This window comes from Pelobates fuscus, chromosome 7 (assembly GCF_036172605.1).
Source record: "Pelobates fuscus isolate aPelFus1 chromosome 7, aPelFus1.pri, whole genome shotgun sequence".
In the NCBI taxonomy this organism is placed as follows: domain Eukaryota; kingdom Metazoa; phylum Chordata; class Amphibia; order Anura; family Pelobatidae; genus Pelobates; species Pelobates fuscus.
Window position 1 is genome coordinate 10518534 of NC_086323.1, and position 22610 is coordinate 10541143.

General features: G+C 43.2%; 1 protein-coding gene across 4 annotated transcripts in view; it reads left to right on the top strand.

The window, feature by feature from the left end:
• Positions 1 to 22610, top strand: part of ST3GAL3 (ST3 beta-galactoside alpha-2,3-sialyltransferase 3) — a 269877-nt gene that overhangs the window by 231111 nt on the left and 16156 nt on the right. For all 4 annotated transcript variants that reach the window (XM_063427681.1, XM_063427683.1, XM_063427682.1 and 1 more), the window contains one exon: positions 396 to 582. In XM_063427681.1, the coding sequence (XP_063283751.1) occupies positions 396 to 582 (187 nt within the window). The remainder of the gene's footprint in view (positions 1 to 395; positions 583 to 22610) is intronic.

A 22610-nucleotide genomic window follows, 5' to 3' on the forward strand; every position in this document is an offset into this window, starting at 1 on the left:
GCTATTTTACTCACCAAAACAACTACATTAAGCTGTATACTATACATTAAGCTGTATATTATACATTAAGCTATATACTATACATTAAGCTGTATACTATACATTAAGCTGTATATTATACATTAAGCTGTATACTATACATGAAGCTGTAGTTGTTCTGATGACTATAGTTTCCCTTTAATAGCATTTACTGGTGATGAGATACCTGAAGCTCCATCGATGGAGCACTCATCATCACACTATTCTGATATATAGGGCACATATTATCACCCAAGATTTCCCATCACATTGGCCAGTTTTAGTTAGGACGAGTTCCGTGTTTGAGCCGCAATGTGTCAGCCAGAGAAGGTTTATCCGTGACAATAACCACCACATTTCTGGGATGAACTTTGCAGGTTGAATTCGGCCCCCGTAAAAGGCTTTGAAAAAGATGTAGGAAGCAAAACAACTGTCCGAATCACGTATCCTGAAGGAGCCATCCAGAAGCTGGAGCAGTACGAACGAGATTCCCTGTTTGTCTTGGCTGGGTTTAAATGGCAGGATTTCAAATGGCTGAAATACATCGTGTATAAGGAGAAAGTGGTAAGTTCTCCATTCCAATGCACCATGTGAAAGCAAAAACGCATTATTTTATTACCCTTCTATAACATTAACCTCTTAAGGACCACATTAACCTATAACATTAACCCTTTAACGCCCAGTTACAGCATAGACTGACATCTAGTAAAGGTACCAGTAGAGTTTAAATAATTTGATACCAGGGGGTCCCTCTGTAAGTTGGAGCTACAGAGATGCTCATAGCCATTGGTAGCAATGGTAGCACCACCGCAGTAAATTTCCAATTATTGTGGGCCTCCCTGTCACTCTGCAATCACACTGTACAGAGTGAGCTCTCCCTCACACACGGCGATCACATTGTACAGAGTGAGCTCTACCTCACACACGGCAATCACATTGTACAGAGTGAGCTCTCCCTCTCACTGCAATCACACTATACAGAGTGAGCTATCCCTCTCACTGCAATCACACTGTACAGAGTGAGCTCTCCCTCTCACTGCAATCACACTGTACAGAGTGAGCTCTCCCTCTCACTGCAATCACACTGTACAGAGTGAGCTATCCCTCTCACTGCAATCACACTGTACAGAGTGAGCTCTACCTCACACACGGCAATCACATTGTACAGAGTGAGCTCTCCCTCTCTCACTGCAATCACACTGTACAGAGTGAGCTATCCCTCTCACTGCAATCACACTGTACAGAGTGAGCTCTACCTCACACACGGCAATCACATTGTACAGAGTGAGCTATCCCTCTCACTGCAATCACACTGTACAGAGTGAGCTATCCCTCTCACTGCAATCACACTGTACAGAGTGAGCTATCCCTCTCACTGCAATCACACTGTACAGAGTGAGCTGTCCCTCACATACTGCAATCACACTGTACAGAGTGAGCTGTCCCTCACACACTGCAATCACACTGTACAGAGTGAGCTATCCCTCTCACTGCAATCACACTGTACAGAGTGAGCTCTCCCTCTCACTGCAATCACACTGTAAAGAGAGCTCTCCCTTAAATACTACAATCACACTGTACAGAGTGAGCTATCCCTCTCACACTGCAATCACACTGTACAGAGTGAGATATCCCTCTCACTGCAATCACACTGTACAGAGTGAGCTCTCCCTCTCACTGCAATCACACTGTAAAGAGAGCTCTCCCTTAAATACTACAATCACACTGTACAGAGTGAGCTATCCCTCTCACACTGCAATCACACTGTACAGAGTGAGATATCCCTCTCACTGCAATCACACTGTACAGAGTGAGCTATCCCTCTCACACTGCAATCACACTGTACAGAGTGAGCTCTACCTCACACACTGCCACTGTACAGAGTGAGCTGTCCCTCACACACTGCAATCACACTGTACAGAGTGAGCTGTCCCTCACACACTGCAATCACACTGTACAGAGTGAGCTATCCCTCTCACTGCAATCACACTGTACAGAGTGAGCTATCCCTCTCACACTGCAATCACACTGTACAGACTACGCTCTACCTCACACACTGCCACTGTACAGAGTGAGGTCTCCCTCACGCACTGCAATCACACTGTACAGAGAGAGCTCTCCCTCACACTGCAATCACATTGTACAGAGTGAGCTCTCCCTCTCTCACTGCAATCACACTGTACAGAGTGAGCTATCCCTCTAACTGCAATCACACTGTACAGAGTGAGCTCTCCCTTTCACACTGTACAGACTGAGCTATCCCTCTCACTCTCCCTCTCATACTGCAATCACACTGTACAGAGAGAGTTATCCCTCATACACTGCAATCACACTGTACAGAGTGAGCTCTCCCTCTCACACTGCAATCACACTGTACAGAGAGTTATCCCTCATACACTGCAATCACACTGTACAGAGAGAGCTCTCCCTCTCACACTGCAATCACACTGTACAGAGAGTTATCCCTCATACACTGCAATCACACTGTACAGAGAGAGCTATCCCTCTCACTGCAATCACACTGTACAGAGAGAGCTATCCCTCTCACTGCAATCACACTGTACAGAGTGAGCTCTCCCTCACACACTGCAATCACATTGTACAGAGTGAGCTATCCCTCTCACACTGCAATCACTGTACAGACTGAGATTTCCCTCACACACTGCAATCACACTATACAGAGTGAGCTCTCCCTCTCACTGCAATCACACTGTACAGAGTGAGCTCTCCCTTTCACACTGTACAGACTGAGCTATCCCTCTCACTCTCCCTCTCATACAGCAATCACACTGTACAGAGAGAGTTATCCCTCATACACTGCAATCACACTGTACAGAGTGAGCTCTCCCTCTCACACTGCAATCACACTGTACAGAGAGTTATCCCTCATACACTGCAATCACACTGTACAGAGAGTTATCCCTCATACACTGCAATCACACTGTACAGAGAGAGCTCTCCCTCACACACTGCAATCACATTGTACAGACTGAGCTATCCCTCTCACACTGCAATCACTGTACAGACTGAGCTTTCCCTCACACACTGCAATCACACTATACAGAGTGAGCTATCCCTCTAACTGCAATCACACTGTACAGAGTGAGCTATCCCTCTCACTGCAATCACACTGTACAGAGAGAGCTCTCCCTCACACACTGCAATCACATTGTACAGAGTGAGCTATCCCTCTCACACTGCAATCACTGTACAGACTGAGCTTTCCCTCACACACTGCAATCACACTATACAGAGTGAGCTATCCCTCTCACTGCAATCACACTGTACAGAGTGAGCTCTCCCTTTCACAATGTACAGACTGAGCTATCCCTCTCACTCTCCCTCTCATACTGCAATCACACTGTACAGAGAGAGTTATCCCTCATACACTGCAATCACACTGTACAGAGTGAGCTCTCCCTCTCACACTGCAATCACACTGTACAGAGAGAGCTCTCCCTCTCACACTGCAATCACACTGTACAGAGTGAGCTATCCCTCTCACACTGCAATCACACTGTACAGAGAGAGGTATCCCTCACACACTGCAATCACACTGTACAGAGTGAGCTATCCCTCTCACACTGCAATCACTGTACAGACTGAGTTTCCCTCACACACTGCAATCACACTATACAGAGTGAGCTCTCCCTCTCACAATGCAATCACACTATACAGAGTGAGCTCTCCCTCTCACACTGCAATCACACTTTACAGAGAGAGCTCTACCTCACACACTGCAATCACACTGTACAGAGTGAGCTATCCCTCTCACACTGCAATCACACTGTACAGAGAGTTATCCCTCATACACTGCAATCACACTGTACAGAGAGAGCTCTCCCTCTCACACTGCAATCACACTGTACAGAGTGAGCTATCCCTCTCACACTGCAATCACACTGTACAGAGAGAGGTATCCCTCACACACTGCAATCACACTGTACAGAGTGAGCTATCCCTCTCACACTGCAATCACTGTACAGACTGAGTTTCCCTCACACACTGCAATCACACTATACAGAGTGAGCTCTCCCTCTCACAATGCAATCACACTATACAGAGTGAGCTCTCCCTCTCACACTGCAATCACACTTTACAGAGAGAGCTCTACCTCACACACTGCAATCACACTGTACAGAGTGAGCTATCCCTCTCACACTGCAATCACACTGTACAGACTGAGCTTTACCTCTCACACTGCAATCACACTGTACAGAGAGAGCTCACCCTCACACACTGCAATCACACTGTACAGAGTGAGCTTTCCATTTCACACTGTACAGACTGAGCTATCCCTCTCACTCTCCCTCTCATACTGCAATCACACTGTACAGAGTGAGCTATCCCTCTCACACTGCAATCACACTGTACAGAGAGAGCTCACCCTCTCACACTGCAATCACACTGTACAGAGAGAGTTATCCCTCATACACTGCAATCACACTGTACAGAGTGAGCTCTCCCTCTCACACTGCAATCACACTGTACAGAGAGTTATCCCTCATACACTGCAATCACACTGTACAGAGAGAGCTCTCCCTCTCACACTGCAATCACACTGTACAGAGTGAGCTATCCCTCTCACACTGCAATCACACTGTACAGAGAGAGGTATCCCTCACACACTGCAATCACACTGTACAGAGTGAGCTATCCCTCTCACACTGCAATCACTGTACAGACTGAGTTTCCCTCACACACTGCAATCACACTATACAGAGTGAGCTCTCCCTCTCACAATGCAATCACACTATACAGAGTGAGCTCTCCCTCTCACACTGCAATCACACTTTACAGAGAGAGCTCTACCTCACACACTGCAATCACACTGTACAGAGTGAGCTATCCCTCTCACACTGCAATCACACTGTACAGAGAGTTATCCCTCATACACTGCAATCACACTGTACAGAGAGAGCTCTCCCTCTCACACTGCAATCACACTGTACAGAGTGAGCTATCCCTCTCACACTGCAATCACACTGTACAGAGAGAGGTATCCCTCACACACTGCAATCACACTGTACAGAGTGAGCTATCCCTCTCACACTGCAATCACTGTACAGACTGAGTTTCCCTCACACACTGCAATCACACTATACAGAGTGAGCTCTCCCTCTCACAATGCAATCACACTATACAGAGTGAGCTCTCCCTCTCACACTGCAATCACACTTTACAGAGAGAGCTCTACCTCACACACTGCAATCACACTGTACAGAGTGAGCTATCCCTCTCACACTGCAATCACACTGTACAGACTGAGCTTTACCTCTCACACTGCAATCACACTGTACAGAGAGAGCTCACCCTCACACACTGCAATCACACTGTACAGAGTGAGCTTTCCATTTCACACTGTACAGACTGAGCTATCCCTCTCACTCTCCCTCTCATACTGCAATCACACTGTACAGAGTGAGCTATCCCTCTCACACTGCAATCACACTGTACAGAGAGAGCTCACCCTCACACACTGCAATCACACTGTACAGAGTGAGCTTTCCATTTCACACTGTACAGACTGAGCTATCCCTCTCACTCTCACTCTCATACTGCAATCACACTGTACAGAGAGAGCTCTCCCTCATACACTGCAATCACACTGTACAGAGTGAGCTCTCCCTCTCACACTGCAATCACACTGTACAGAGTGAGCTATCCCTCTCACACTGCAATCACACTGTACAGAGTGAGCTATCCCTCTCACACTGCAATCACACTGTACAGAGTGAGCTATCCCTCTCACACTGCAATCACACTGTACAGAGATCTCCCTCTCACACTGCAATCACACTGTACAGAGTGAGCTATCCCTCTCACACTGCAATCACACTGTACAGAGTGAGCTATCCCTCTCACACTGCAATCACACTGTACAGAGAGAGATCTCCCTCTCACACTGAAATCACACTGTACAGAGAGTTATCCCTCATACACTGCAATCACACTGTACAGAGAGAGCTATCCCTTACACACTGCAATCACACTGTACAGAGGTAGAAGGAGTCCCATAAAGGGTGGTATTAGGGGAATGGCTATACACGAGGGGTAACATTGTACTCAAGAACAGTAGCAGAATTCAAATATAGGGTGTTTGCAGTAACAAGACATGTGTGGTCTGCAAATGTTCCTAAAATAAAAAGTGGGGGGGAGGGGGGCACACAAAGTTAACAAATTTAACTTGGTTTGTGATAAAAGTATTAACTGAAAAGTTTCAAAATGCTCCTAATTAAATAGCCTGGGGGTGTACTTTCTACAAATATATACGGTACTTTTGTTTAGCGGTTTTAGATTCTGTGACTACTATAAAAGTTGTAATGTCAATATGCCAAATTTAGCAAAGTTTTAGCTTTAACCCCTTAAGGACACATGACATGTCTGACACGTCATGATTCCCTTTTATTCCAGAAGTTTGGTCCTTAAGGGGTTAAACCCGTAATTCCCTCCTTGCGGTGTTTGTTTTATAACTTCTAACAATGTATTGAAATCCTAGACATAGCGAGTATTTTCACAATCAGGGCTAATTACCGTAGTCAATCATTGTTTTTTGGGGGTTTTTTTTACTTACACTTGATCTGTAGAAATGATTAAATATAAAACTGAGAAATCTACCCCCATTTTCATAAATACGTTATTCTTCTTTAATATTCTGTTATGTATATACTTTGGATATCAAAAGAAAGACCTATTTCTCCTATAAAAACTATATATATTATGTATGGGTGCATTTAAACAGAAAGGGCAAACTTGTATTAGAATGAAAACATGGCAAAAAATGGTCTCACACGTAACATCAGAAAAAAGCCTTGGTCCTTAAGGGGTCAAGATGTTTCTTGGCAAGTCTTAACTGTTAACAAATACGTCTTACTTAAATGAAAACGGTTGCCTCTTTTTCTGTTCGATAAACAGTTTACTTAATATAATATGAAGTAATAAAAGCAATAAAACAAACCATCACCCTCCAGATTTTAAAGTTCCCCATGTCCGTTTCCATGAGGTCAGATCCCGCATGAAGCTGCTCTCTGTTTGGCTCTTTATGAGCAGCCAATACCGTTCAATGACTGACAGATACACTTGGCATGTCCGAAAAATCCAACGATTAATGTGTTTTGCGCAGGAATCAGAGGTTAAACCAGGAAATGTGTTAGTGAATTTATGAAGGCTGAAAAGGTTAATTTTAAACCTGAAGGCTTACTCTATATTACTGACTACACTGCTTGTAATTTGTCATTTAAGTAGACAAACCAAACAAATAATGACCTCAGTTTTCCTGTAATTCGGCGTTTTTTTTCTTGTAACTGATCAGCGTGAAAATAAACGCAGATGCTGTAATTTGGATCATTTTAAATGCACCCACTCCTTCCTGATATTATCTTTTGTGGATTTTTTTTGGTTCAATATCGTGACGTTGCTTGCAAGAGAGAGGGGGCTCAGAGCCAAGTGTGTGAGTGAGTGGCGGACGCACATAATCAGTGTGCCCCGTGAATTTCCCAGAAGGCTCTGCCACCAGCGCAGTGTAATGGTCTGTCTATATATAATGAGTTCCTGCAATCCTATGGCCTCCCAGCTCTGCAAAATGTTATCTGAGGGTTTGTGAAAACATCAATAGGCCGTGAACAAACCACAGCCGGGTTAATGTGTTTCAAAAGGATTCAGAATTTTTAAAATAAATATACACTAACCTAAATGAATGCGCTACGTTTCTAGAGAAACCTACAAAATAAGATGGCTTTGAAAACCGTAAGACACGATCGGATATTATCACTATATGTACGTATGTATGATAACTTTCCTAAGGACTGTCTCCGTATCATTGCTCCTATTGCCTCCAAGAGGTCGGGTGGCAATTACTGAATATATATTTTAATGTCACATTTGCATGTACTCTGCTTGTTTCCTGTATATCCCATCCAGCAGTGCCTATTTACATGGACATTAAGCAGCTTTATATGATATATATGCTCTTGTTTTGTCTGTATATTCTTGCACACCGCTTTACATCTATTATTTTGACGTTTGCCAAGAAAAAGCCATAGTTCTTATTTCATTGAAAAAGCAACTCCACCATGACAATGTACAAATTCAGTTCCCTTCATCTTTGTAGATTTTAATTAATTACTTTTATTTATTTAACCCTAAATTAAGAATTTTTTTCCTTTTTATTGATAGTCTGTATTTTGATGTATTATGAGCCCACTGAATAGATTATGGCCCAACATGGACTCCAACATTTGCTTTATTGTTCACAAGATTCATCAATGTTTGGATTTGGCAAAGTAGCTTCCAAATCGCCCGGAATGTAGTCTGGATTTCTGTCCAGCTGTGATTGTAACATGGATATATACAACAAATTCATCTGGGAATCTGTATACAAATAGAATACGGTTAGATTCTGGTCACTTCTAACACAAAGTTTAATCACAGTTAGCAGCACATCCAGTATGTCCCATTATACAAACATTTACTAAAACATATCAATGTGTTTTATTTTAACCCAATGCTAGCTGGTTGCTTTTACGGCCAGTGGCCAGATATGGACGGTTTCTGTAGGTTCACCTGCAAATAGCAGATACGCTTATTTTATGAATTTGTTCTCTACCGGATTTAATCATAGTGAATCCAGCGACAATTTGCCAATATCTAAATGTGTGAATGCTATACTTTATGTGGTATTTGAAAATGAGAATTACTGAATCCAAAGCAGATACCGGCTAATACTAAGTGAAATATGTTCATACACTTTACATAAACTAATGTCAGCCTTTAGTGAATTTAAGAATTGGAGATCTATGTAAAATTTCATTATTGTTGCCCATTCATACCAAACTCGGACTCTCGGGAATAGCCTTGAAAGACAATGTAAAATTTAGGCAAACTGAAGCCAAAGTGAAAGCTTTGCTTTATTGCCCTAAAATTTGAGCTGAAAAAATAAAACGACAGAAGCTGTCACTAGTGATCGTGAGAGCCATTTTGGCGCCTGATGACTAGATGGTGAGAGATTGCAGCAAGCCTGGAACTGAGCCCGGTATCGGCCGTCTTTCAACCAGTTCTAGCAAACTGCTTTCTGTGATGTGAAAATTGTTCAGTTTCGCATCACGGTCGTTCCTCCTACATTAGATAGTGCGCCTGATTTGTACCGAAGAGCGTTACCTGTCTGTGATTTCTCTGCATTCGCATAATGCATTGGCATTGTCAGGTAATAAATGTCTGCATTAATTGTCCTTTCACTACTAGAGAGGGGCAGAGTGATCTTTGAACAATTTAAGGAGAAATCTAGGGGGGTATTGCTTGATACCTACATAGTGTGTTCTTGTACACCAATACCCAGTGACGCCATATTACTCCACTTACCCCCCCAGGACAAGGTATGTTTCTACCTCATTGTGGCCGTGGCCTATGCCTCCTGCCAGAGCCACATTTTATATTTTAGCCTTTTTTTAATTTAAGGTCCCTTAGCAACACACCATTTTGGAAATCTATTACCAGTCACTGCATTTTATTGGGTGGATTACAATATGTTGAAAGGATAAAGGCTGGACCTGGCCATCTTCCCAATACCCTGTTTACTGAACAACTGAGTTTCCCGTTTTCTTTGTTCTGACACATTTGTCCCTTTTCTGACACCTCGTTATCAGATCTGGAACCCTGCACTTTGTGTTGTATGAACAGCGCTGAAGGCCACACACAATAAAATTGTCCTCTCCTTCCAGAATAGTAGGCGTCTCCCGTCACTCAGAGCTGTTTTAAAAAGGTTCACAAGGATCTTAGTAAAATAAGTACCGGAAATTAATGAGATGGGGCAAAAAAAGTAATGCAACCCATACTCCTCTATCCTGGATCTGTTCCTTTACACAAGGTATTTCTTTACTCCGTAGAATAAGACTTTATTTTTTTATAAATTCTTTATTTTGGACGTGCAGTGTTAAGTACAAGCTTTCGTGGTGAAATAAGGTCAAGATGTGCTGCACTTTTTTATTTTATTTTTTTAAGAAAACCAGCTTTTCGCAGAAAGCTAAAACGTAGTGAGGTAATAGAAACATACAAGTTGTCAGTGCATTAGACTAGAAGCATATAACAATTAACAAGTTAGTCAACACATGGAAGCAGTAATATGGAATAATTAAACTGTGCCCGGTTTATATTGTTATATGTTATAATGACCTCCAGAGGCAACGTTAACCTAGTTTGAATCAATTGTACCATTGCCTAGAGGGTGTATACTGATCCAGTAAAGTGAGTTAAACGTGGATGCTTATTTCACAGCTAGGCATTAAGTGTATGCTAAGTCTTGTAGATAAATAAAAACACAAATAGTTAAACATGCTGGCTCAGCTTAGACTACAAGGCTTTGCTGCCACTGGGTCCTATGTAGAAGGCTATTAGGTAACAGGTTTTCTGTTAACAGGCTTAGTGAAAGAGATTGTCGTAGCGTTAGAAACTTATAAAGGTACAATACATGAGTTTAGATTGGTGCCTGTATGTGTTAATCTTGAGTCTGCCCTAGCTGTCTTTCGTCTGGTGTGAGTAGGTTTGGGTTGGTACTATAACTTGTGTTAGTGGGTAGGCCAGTACCGACACCGTTAAGGGCAACATTTGAAGTATACAATTATATAAGTTCTGCTGGAAACAAAAACTTTTAAACATGGGTCAATAACTGCGACTGTGCGCTTATCCATTTACGGGACTTTGTGTGATGCAGCACTCAGCATAGGTATGGGCCGGCTGCAGTTCTGTCAGGCAGTCCTTTTCGCCAGAGTCCCTTTAAACCCCTCCATTCCTCAGGTGCCTGTTGGGTGTTTGGCAGCCCTCTGGGAAGACTTTATTTTTAATGTAATTAACTATGTAACCCTTAAACATGCAGTATTCAAATCCTAAACATTAAATGATATACAGGTGGTCCTCATTTAGCGAACTACCTGTTTTACAACGGCTCGCACTTAAAACCAGTCGTAAGTGCGAGCCGTCATGGGGATTCCCTATAATCTGTTTGGTAAGTGAGGAGTGTCTGTATATAAACATAAATGTGTTGACCTTTTTATAAAATGTGATGGAGCATTTTTAGTTTATTTATATTAAAGCGTACGTCTGTTTTAAAATCAAACTTGAATAAAGCAGTTAAAAAAAATATTTATTCATTTTCCAAAATGATTTTTTAAAGTCCCTAAAATCCTAGTTCGGCAGTTTAGCTGATCTGCCCTCTTTGTGCCCAGCACTAAATTCCTTGTTCATACCGAGCCTTGTCCAATCAAATGCTTTATATATTTATATACACTGATGAAGCAGTTGTATTTAAGGGCCCCCACCCGCCGCTCATGGGTGGGGGCCGGGGGGGAGGACAATATGTCCTCCACCCCATTATCTTTTAGGACCCCTACACGCCGCTCATGTGGGGCGGCCAGGGGGGACAATAATTGCCCCCCTCCTTGTCTTTTAGGGCCCCCACCCGCCACTCATGGGTGGGGGCTGGGGGGGAGTACAATAGGTCCCGTCCCCTCCATTGTCTTTTAGGGCCCCCACACGTTGCTAATGGGTGGGGCCTGAGGGGGAGGACAATAGTTCCCCCAATTGTCATTTAGGGCCCCCACCCACTGCTTATAGGTGGAGGCTGGGTGGGGCACTAGGTCCCCCCCTTATTGTCATTTAGGGCCCTCACCTGCTGCTCATGGGTGGGGGCCAAGGGGGACCCTATGTCCCCCATTTCCTTGAAAAGCCCCCACCCGGGGAGGGACACAATGTCACACCCACTAGTTAATAGATGCCGTGCCATGGGGCCACAGGCTGCTCACTGTTTAGTAAACATGCTCCTACTCACGGCATAGCAAGTATGGGCATTCGGGAGATTTCAGTCTCCTTTATGCTAATATGGGGGTCAAATTGACCCCCATAGATTGAGGGAGGGCATAGGGGGCTTAGGAGGTGGCAGGGAGCATTGCTCCCTGCCGCTTCTATTTTTACATTTTACAAGGAGGGAGCTGCAAGCCGGTTGCTCTCTCCGTGTAATAAACTGAACAAACGAACACCGACATTTGGTGTTTGTTCGTCGGAAATTTCTACTAATTCATTTGTCTTTCTGATGAATTAATAGAAGAAATTCCTGTCCGAATTTCGGACAATAGCGAATTCCCAAGTGTTTAATTTAACTGGGCATGCGCAGGAATTTCATAGCGCTATCTAGTGTGGGCAGATGACGTGTCCCACAGGGCCTTCATCTACCCACACAAAGATGGCGGCACCTAGGACCGGGCACGATATAAAGATTAAAAACCAGGTATTATGAGGGGCTTAGGGGCATTTGGGGGTGCCTAGGGGGCAATTAGAGCTAGTGGAGTCGGAAGGAGGGGTTAAAAAAATACAACGAATGAGGCCATGACAGTGCTGCTTTCAACCCACTGACAGGTGAAGAAAATAACATTAAGAATATTGTTACAATGGCGCCTGTCAAGGGGTGGGATGTATTAGGCAGCAAGTGAACAGCCAGTTCTTGTATTTCATGTGTTGGAAGCAGGAAAATGGTCTGAGTGACTTTTTAACAAGGACCAAATAGTGATGGCTAGAGACTGGGTCAGAGCACCTCCAAAATGGCAAGTCTTGTGGGGTGTACCCGGTATGTAGTGGTTATTACCTACAAAAAGTGGTGCAACTGGGGAACCTACAAAACCTGCAATGTTTTTAGCTGCAGGTTTAGGCGGACAGATCCCTTCAATGAGATGAAACTGTGTGGGTGACTAGTGTCTCTTTAATGCTGGCCGTGATAGAAAAGTGACCAGTCAGAGTGCCCTGTATACCGCAGAAAGCACCTTAAATGGTGATGTGAGCGTCACAACTGGGCCATAGAGCAATGGAAGAAGGTCGTCTGCTCTGATGAATCACGTTTTCTTTTAGATCAGGTGGATGGCCAGGGGAATGTCCTTCGTTTTACTAGGGGAAGAGATGGCAGAGGGATGCACTAAGGGAAGAAGGCAGGCCAGCGGAGGCAGTGTTATGCTGTGGGCAATGTTCTGCTGGGAAACCTTATGTCCAGGCAGTCAAGTGGATTTTACGAACACGTACCACCTTCCTACAGATCATGGCAATGGTGTTCTCCGATGGTGTCTCTTTCAGCAGGATAATGCACCCTGCCACGCTGCAAAACGTATTCAGGAATGGTTTGAGAAACATGACAAGGAAATTAAGGTGTTGCTTTGGTCTCCAAATTCCTCAGATCTCAATTCGACCGAGCATCTGTGGGATGTGCTGGAACAACAAATCCAATCCATGGAGGCCCCACCTCGCAACTTGCAGGACGTAATGTCTTGGTGACAGATACCACAGCACACATTGAGAGGTCTTGTGAAGTCCATGCCTAGAAGCATCAGAGCTGTTTTGGCAGCACGAGGGGGACTTATAAGATGGTTTTGATGCTGTGGTGGCGCTCTGTATGTGTATATATGTATATATACATTAAATCAGTAAATAATTGAATATTTTATAGATTATATAAATAACATACTTAATTGTGCTTTTCTGATACAGACATGTCTGCATACTTAGATGAATTGTTTCTTGATATAAAGTTTTCTTTATCTAATGTTATCTGATCTTACACAGGAGAACTTGTAATATAAACACACTTGTAAGATTAAGTGTGACTAGGACTGCGTAAACAAAGTGATTTAACTCCTAAATGGCAGAAAGTTGAGCAGTGAGTCTGCAGGGCATGATCTATACTCCAAAACTGCTTCACTTAGCTAAAGGTGTTTTGGTGTTTAGTATCCCTTTAAATATTAACAAATTACATAAGAATCCAGTTCAGTCAAAGTTGGGGTTTCCACCTGGCCAGAGGTTTTACCACTATTATACACGAAAGGTACAAACAATACCACACACATTCAAACATGCATACAATGTTATACACACACTTAGACAAAGTATGTCACTCCCTGAGATGTTACATAACTGGTGACATTGTGTCCTGTGATGTAACACATATGGAATTCATTATGCAAATTAGAGGTGGCTACTGTAGACAAGGTACGTCCAGACTCACAATACAAATGGGAGATTTATCACCAACACTTCTACATCTAACTTTCGGTGTCGTGTGGTGCAATTATGCAATCTTTTGCAGTATACACTATGTTTTATCGGCACAACCGATTTATATTAATCTTTCCACCATTTTTTCGTACAGAAACATGGTGTGCTTCACTTCTCTTTTTTATGCTACTAAATGAGACAATTTCTGAAACTGATATTTTTACAATAATTGGTGGAATTTGCTATGAAGGAACTAACCAACCAACCCTTTTTAGATCACTTTTAGAAGACTTTGATAAATGCAATTAAAATAATGGTGGGATTTAATCACTTTTCAGGATACCTTGAGAAATCTCCTGATTGTTAAATTTCTCCTCCTCTCTATACTGACTGCCAGGTGTAAAGGGCGGAGCCTATAGCAATGACTGACAGGGAGCTAAGATGGAGGTGGCTCTCTCTGTGCTGACTGCCAGGTGTAAAGAGCTGAGCTTATAGCAATGACTGACAGGGAGCTAAGATGGGGGTGGCTCTCTCTATACTGACTGCCAGGTGTAAAGGGCTGAGCTTATAACAATGATTGACAGGGAGCTAAGATGGAGGCGGCTCTCTCTATGCTGACTGCCAGGTGTAAAGGGCGGAGCTTATAGCAATGACTGACAGGGAGCTAAGATGGGGGTGGCTCTCTCTATACTGACTGCCAGGTGTAAAGGGCGGAGCTTATAACAATGATTGACAGGGAGCTAAGATGTAGGTGGCTCTCTCTATACTGACTGCCAGGTGTAAAGGGCGGAGCCTATAGCAATGACTGACAGGGAGCTAAGATGGAGGTGGCTCTCTCTGTACTGACTGCCAGGTGTAAAGGGTGGAGCTTATAACAATGATTGACAGGGAGCTAAGATGGAGGTAGCTCTCTCTATACTGACTGCCAGGTGTAAAGGGCGGAGCTTATAACAATGATTGACAGGGAGCTAAGATGGAGGTGGCGCTCTCTGTGCTGACTGCCAGGTGTAAAGGGCGGAGCTTATAACAATGACTGACAGGGAGCTAAGATGGAGGTGGCTCTCTCTATACTGACTGCCAGGTGTAAAGGGCGGAGCTTATAACAATGATTGACAGGGAGCTAAGATGGAGGTGGCTCTCTCTATACTGACTGCCAGGTGTAAGGGGCGGAGCTTATAACAATGATTGACAGGGAGCTAAGATGGAGGTGGCTCTCTATGCTGACTGCCAGGTGTAAAAGGCGGAGCTTATAACAATGATTGGCAGGGAGCTAAGATGGAGGTGGCACTCTATACTGACTGCCAGGTGTAAAGGGCAGAGCTTATAACAATGATTGACTGGGAGCTAAGATGGAGGTGGCTCTCTCTATGCTGACTGTCAGGTGTAAAGGGCGGAGCTTATAACAATGACTGACAGAGAGCTAAGATGGAGGTGGCACTCTATACTGACTGCCAGGTGTAAAGGGCGGAGCTTATAACAATGATTGACAGGGAGCTAAGATGGAGGTGGCTCTCTCTATACTGACTGCCAGGTGTAAAGGGCAGAGCTTATAACAATGATTGACTGGGAGCTAAGATGGAGGTGGCTCTCTCTATACTGACTGCCAGGTGTAAAGGGCGGAGCTTATAGCAATGATTGACAGGGAGCTAAGATGGAGGTGGCTCTCTCTATGCTGACTGCCAGGTGTAAAGGGTGGAGCTTATAACAATGACTGACAGGGAGCTAGGATGGAGGTGGCTCTCTCTATACTGACTGCCAGGTGTAAAGGTTGGAGCTTATAGCAATGATTGACAGGGAGCTAAGATGGAGGTGGCTCTCTCTATACTGACTGCCAGGTGTAAAGGGCGGAGCTTAAAACAATGACTGACAGGGAGCTAAGATGGAGGTGGCTCTCTCTATACTGACTGCCAGGTGTAAAAGGTGGAGCTTATAACAATGATTGACAGGGAGCTAAGATGGAGGTGGCTCTCTCTATACTGACTGCCAGGTGTAAAGGGCGGAGCTTATAACAATGACTGACAGGGAGCTAAGATGGAGGTGGCTCTCTCTATACTGACTGCCAGGTGTAAAGGCGGAGCTTATAACAATGATTGACAGGGTGCTAAGATGGAGGTGGCGCTCTCTATACTGACTGCAAGGTGTAAAGGGCGAGGCAGTCAGCTTATAACAATGATTGACAGGGAGCTAAGATGGAGGTGGCGCTCTCTGTGCTGACTGCCAGGTGTAAAGGGCGGAGCTTATAACAATGATTGACAGGGAGCTAAGATGGAGGTGGCTCTCTCTATACTGACTGCCAGGTGTAAAGGGCGGCGCTTATAACAATGATTGACAGGGAGCTAAGATGGAGGCGCCCAGTTAGCCCAGAGAGCTGTGGGATTCTACATTTATTTACAGGATTATTTATGAAAGCGAGAATTCAAAGTGAATTTCACATTTAAGGCCAGAGTAGCCGCACAGGAGGCACAGCTGGCTTAGATACATTTTTCCAGTTTGGCTATTTTGACGTTGAATTCCCAGCTGAGTGAATAGCCCTGGTAATTTGAGCTTCTACATATCATAAATAGGTCATTGTTAAATATAAGGGGTACATGTAACAGTTCTCCTGTATTCTGAAGGGTACCTGGGAGGATATGACTGAAGGATTTCGGTTTTACTGAGTGCGCCTGTATCCGTTTCACGTAACCAATGGTTGCTAGGGGTCTAGACATTTGTTTGTCTTGTCCGCAGCACCGACATATCTAGAGATTGAAACACAATGTATGATATTTCTTCTTCGTAATCCAATAAGGGGACAGTGTGGCTTCTAAACTTTAACTTCAAATCTAGAGAGTGAGAGAGTCTACATGGGAATGTTGGCGTATCGGACAGAGCAGGCGAGTTCCGATGACCCTGATAAAGCTGGTGCGTGATATTCTAATGCTGCCGCCTTGCTAAATCTGTCTGCTCTGTAGAAGGGCGAGTTCACCAGCCATCTCAATTTATCATCGTTTCCGTCTAGAAAAACACTGAACTACGTGAGAAAGCTCATAGCCAGAACTTCTACAAGGAGAAATTGTTCTTTATATTAAAGGGACAGTGACACATTAATCTTATAAACAATCATTTAGATTATTTTACGATTTTATGTTGATCCAAATTCCCTGTTGTAGTGCAGACAGGGGTCAGCCGTGGCATTACTTGTGCAGATTTATTATTTGAATCCTGTATTCTGATTGGTTGTTTGGGTTTTCAGCCAATCAAATTGCAGGGATGGTTACTGCTGGATTTGTTTCTGCTGCAGCCCTCACTGACTGCTTTCTCTGGACCACTAGGTTATAATTTGTATCTACACACTGGATCTCCGCACAGTTTGAAAGAAAGCAATGTATATCAGTATATGCAGTTATCTGTCATCCTGCTATGAGCCGAATGTTTCGCTTTTTGAATGCGTTGTCCTTCTCAATGAAAACAATAAACAATGATTTTGTTGACATTCATCTATATTTGTGTTGACCTTTTTTTATGAGATGTTCTGTTCTTTTTCTTTTAAATTTATATTAAAGGAACACTATAGTGTCCGTGGGGGGGGGAGGGGGGGGTGCTGGCAGGAGACCAAGACTGTCGCCTGATGCTAAAGCTCCTCCGAGAAATCCTGATACACAGCCTAAAATTGGATGAAATACGGCCTTTTTCTGGCGAAATTGTGCCTACAACCCTGGGGAGCACTATGCTAAATGCTTGACACCTTTCTGCCTGACTCCAGCAGACACAGCCCAAGCTAGGCTACCCTGAGGCCTGCAGCCATACTAGAAGTGGGGGAGGCAGCCTATCCCCTGCCTTGAATTAGAGCCCACAGGCTTTGAACCCTGTCCCCCCTTCCCTTTTGGATATCCTGGTCCCCACTGGAATACATGTGCGGTGAACACAGCAGGATATACAGTCTTCCAGTGAACAGAGGCCTCAGTCACAATGGCAGCCACACCAGGGACTACAGCCACATGCAGCTTTCCATGGTCCGTGGACCAGCTACTCATGGCGTTTGATCACGTGTGTGCTTAGTTCTGGGAAAGGTTCTATGCTTGAGACAGTACCGCTGCTCCTGTGGGCAGAGTCTTGGCATCCCAGACCCATCCTGCTGGACAATGCTTCATACGGGAGAATCATCAGCATGTGCCCAGACTGGCCTTGCTGAAGAGATAGCGTGAGTACGCTGCGACGTCTGAATACCTCGCACGGGCCTCGCCTGCCCACCGGTACTCACCCCGACTACAGCATGATAAGCATTCTCACCTCCAACACTGCCTGCAAGATTGAGAGATCTGTGTTTCCTGCTGCCGGGTGTGCAGGGCTGTGGAAAAGACCATGCTGAATGGCCTGGGGACTCGAGTTCAGGGGAAGTGCCCTTTCAAGGAGCCTGATAGCGGCGGAGGCTGGGACTCTCCCTCTTCAGGCATCGGCTGAGGCAACCGCAAATTTTATCAGCAGCTTGGCTGTGTTGCTGAGGATCTCTACACACTGATGTTATTAGGGTATATTGCAGTGCCTTACCTATTTATCTGTTGTTATTTTTGATTGTCCAGTGGTACTTGCCTCTTGTTTTCCTCTACAGTTCTACTCTATGACCTATCTCTTACAAAAAGCCAATTTCTATAAGTTAAGGGCAGCTCTACAACATATCATTGGGTAATAAATATAAAGGGAACAAATTAAAACCAACGTGGCTTAGCAGAGAAGTAAAAACAAGAGATTAAAAATAAGGAAAGGGCATTTAAGGCATTTAAATCTGACAAATTAGAGGCATCCTATATACGATATAAGGAAGCCAATAATGCGTACAAAAAGGCACACCACCTGACACACAGAGTTTAATTAATGATGTTTTATAATTACTCAAGCGAGAATCTACACTGTTGTAATACTAATCTTAATAACTTAAAAATGTGCCTGACTAACATATGTCACAACCTGTATAGCAAATGTTTTCTAAAATTATCCTGATGACGCTGTTGTGGCGCACCAGAGCGGTATGTTACTATTGTGCACAACAAAAATAAAGAATTAAAAAGAAAATGAGAAATTGATAGCCAAAGAATGCAAAACAAACCCCAATTTTTTTTTCAAGTACATCATTTCTAAAAAAAAAACAAAAAATGAAAGTGTAGGTACACTGGAAACAGAGATGGGTCTGTTAGTTAATGAAGACCAGGAAAAGGCAGAACTTTTAAATAACTATTTTTCTTCAGTATTTATTAATGAGGATCCTATGGCAAGAGATATGCAAATGATTGCTGCAAAAATCTTGCAGATAACTTGTGATTGGATGACTTTAGACAAGGTGCTACAGCAGTTAGCGACATTGGGGTCAAGGGCTAGGTACAGCCAATCGGATCTGCATGAGGGTTATTTAAACTCACTTATTCCTTAGCTCATTGCCCTGTCATGGTTCACCTTAGATGGTTATCCGAGAGTGTTCCTGATTGTGTTTTTCTGGTTTTTGACTTTGGCTTTGTTTGACTTCCCTGATTTCTGGTTACCTTGACTTTAGGCTTTTCCTTATCGCGGTGTCTTGTTCTGTGTACCTGACCTCGGCTAGTTTTCTGACTATTCTCGGGTACGTTGAGTCCAGCCATTCTAAGGTCCGGTAAGACGTTACCCTAGTCCTAGGGTGTGATACTTTTCTGCGTGCTGGATCAATATAATACTGACACTGTGAGCTTAACTTCTGTGACTGGGAAAATATTTGAATGGCTATTAAGGGATAATATTCAGGAATTCATTGGGAAGAACTTTGATATGAGCAATTATCAGCACGGTTTTATGAAACATAGGTCATGTCAAACTAACCTAATTGCATTCTACGAAGAAGTAAGTAGAAGTAGAGATCAGGGTGTTGCAGTGGATGTGATCTACTTGGATTTTGCCAAGGCATTTGATACGGTTCCTCACAATAGGTTAGTCTTCAAACTAAAAGAAATTGGTCTAGATGAATATTCTTGTTCTTGGGTAGAACATTGGCTTTAAAGGACCACTATAGCCACCCAGACTACTTCCGCTTAATGAAGTGGTCTGGGTGCCAGGACCAGCTAGGGTTAACCCTTTTTTCTATAATCATAGCAGTTTCAGAGAAACTGCTATGTTTATATTTGGGTTAATCCAGCCTCTAGTGGCTGTCTCATTGACAGCCGCTATAGGCGCTTGCGTGCTTCTCACTGTGATTTTCACAGTGAGAAGACGCCAGCGTCCATAGGAAAGCATTGTAAATGCTTTCCTATGAGACTGGCTGAATGCACGCGCGGCTCTTGCCGCGCATGAGAATTCAGCCGAAGAGGAGGCGGAGAGGAGGCGAGCTCCCCGCCCGGCGCTGGAGAATGAGGTAGCCCCATACGAGTATGTTTTCCTGGCACTATAGTGGTCCTCTAAGATAGAGTACAACGAATTGTCATTAATGGTAAATTTTTAAGCTGGACAAAAGTGGTAAGTGGCGTCCCTCAGGGTTCTGTTTTGGACCGCTTCTTTTTAACATATTTATAAATGATCTTGGAAAAAAGTATTGAAAGCCATGTTTTAGTGTTTGCAGATGACACAAAACTTTGTAAAGTAATAAAATGTGAGCAGGATATTGCTTTGCTTCAGAGGGATTTGGATAGATTGGGGGTCTGGGCACTAAAATGGCAGATGTAATTTAATGTAGAGAAATGCAAAGTTATGCACTTCGGGGTTAAGAATGCACAAGCAATTTACACCTTTAAAGGTAGTGAATTAGGGATAACTACACGTGAGAAGGATTTGGAAATTGTTATAGACAACAAATTAGGCAGCAATATGCAATGTCAATCTGCAGTTGCTAAGGCCAGTAAGGTTTTGCCATGTATAAATAGGGGCATAAATTCTCGGGATGAAAATATAATTTTGCCTCTTTATAAATCGCTGGTAAGACCACACCTTGAATATGCTGTGCAATTTGGGGCGCCTGTTCTAAAGAAGGATATCACAGCACTAGAAAAAGTGCAAAGATGAGCTACAAAATTGATAAAAGGAATTGAGCATTTTAGTTACGAAGAAAGGTTAAAAAAAGTAAATCTCTATAAGTTGGAAAAACGGCGCCTGAGAGGGGATATGATAACATTATACAAATATATTCGGGGCCAGTACAAACCTTTATCTGGAAATCTATTCATAAACAGGGCTATACATAGGACACAAAGTTAGGCTGGAAGAAAGGAGATTTCATCTAAGGCAAAGAAAAGTTTTTTTTACAGTAAGAGCAATAAGGATGTGGAATTCTCTGCCTGAAGAGGTGGTTTTGTCAGTCTATACAGATGTTTAAACAGCAATTGGATAAATACTTCCAAAAACATAACATACAGGGATATACTTTCTAATTAGTGGGGTAATAACTGCTTGATCCAAGGAGACATCTGACTGCTATTTTGGGGTCAAAAATGATTTTTTTTCCTAGTTTGTTGCAAAATTGGAAGCGCTTCAGACTGGGTTTTTTTTGGTTTTTTTTGCCTTTTTTTGGATTAACAGCAAAAACATATGTGAGGAAGGCTGAACTTGATGGACACAAGTCTCTTTTCAGCTATGTAACTATGTAACTATATGTAACTATGTAAGATAGAACTGTTTTCCTGATGCTTTTCATACCAACAAAATGTGCAACCTGTAACTAGTGTACAATACACTGAATATTGTTTTATTATTGATCTGATGCTGACCAGTGTGCACATATTCTTGTTACATCATTGCACTTCAAAAATAAAGAATTAAAAGGGGACCAAAAGCACATTTTAGGCAGAGCTTACTACAATGATTGACAGAAAGCCAAGATGGAGACCTCGCTTTGTGGATTGGATATGTTATCACACCTCACAAATACATAGGGAATATGTGAATATAATTTTAAAAAATCCTGGAAAGGGACCCTTTAAAGGGACACTAGTCACCAGAACAACTACGGCTTATTGAATTTGTTCTGGTGAGTAGAATGATTACCTTCAGGCTTTTTGCTGTAAACACTGTCTTTTCAGAGAAAATGCAATGTTTACATTACAGCCTAGTGATAGCTTCACTGGCCACTCCTCAGATAGCTGTTAGAGATCCTTCCTGGGTCATGGCTGCCTAAAATGCATCCAAACATTCAGTATCTCTTCCCTCTGCATGCAGACACTGAACTTTCCTCATAGAGATTCATTGATTCAATTCATCTCTATGAGGAGATGCTGATTGGCCAGGGCTGTGTTTGAATCATGCTGGCTCTGCCCCTGACCTGCCTCCTTGTCAGTCTCAGCCAATCCTGTGTGGAAGCATTGTGATTGGATCAGGCCACCACTTCTGATGATGTCAGCAGACTGCTTGTTTTTCTGAGGTAAACAGCATGTGGAGCTACAGCTTCAGGCTTGAATTCAGTAAGATTTTGCTATATTTATGGAGGCAGGGGGGCTAGAGGGTGGTTTTAACACTATAGGGTCAGGAATACATGTTTGTGTTCCTGACCCTATAGTGATCCTTTAATCTGATTAAATGACTAGCGTTATTTTCTTTTTTTTTAAGTTTTATAAGTTAAGTAGTTTTTCCTCTGCACTCGCTAC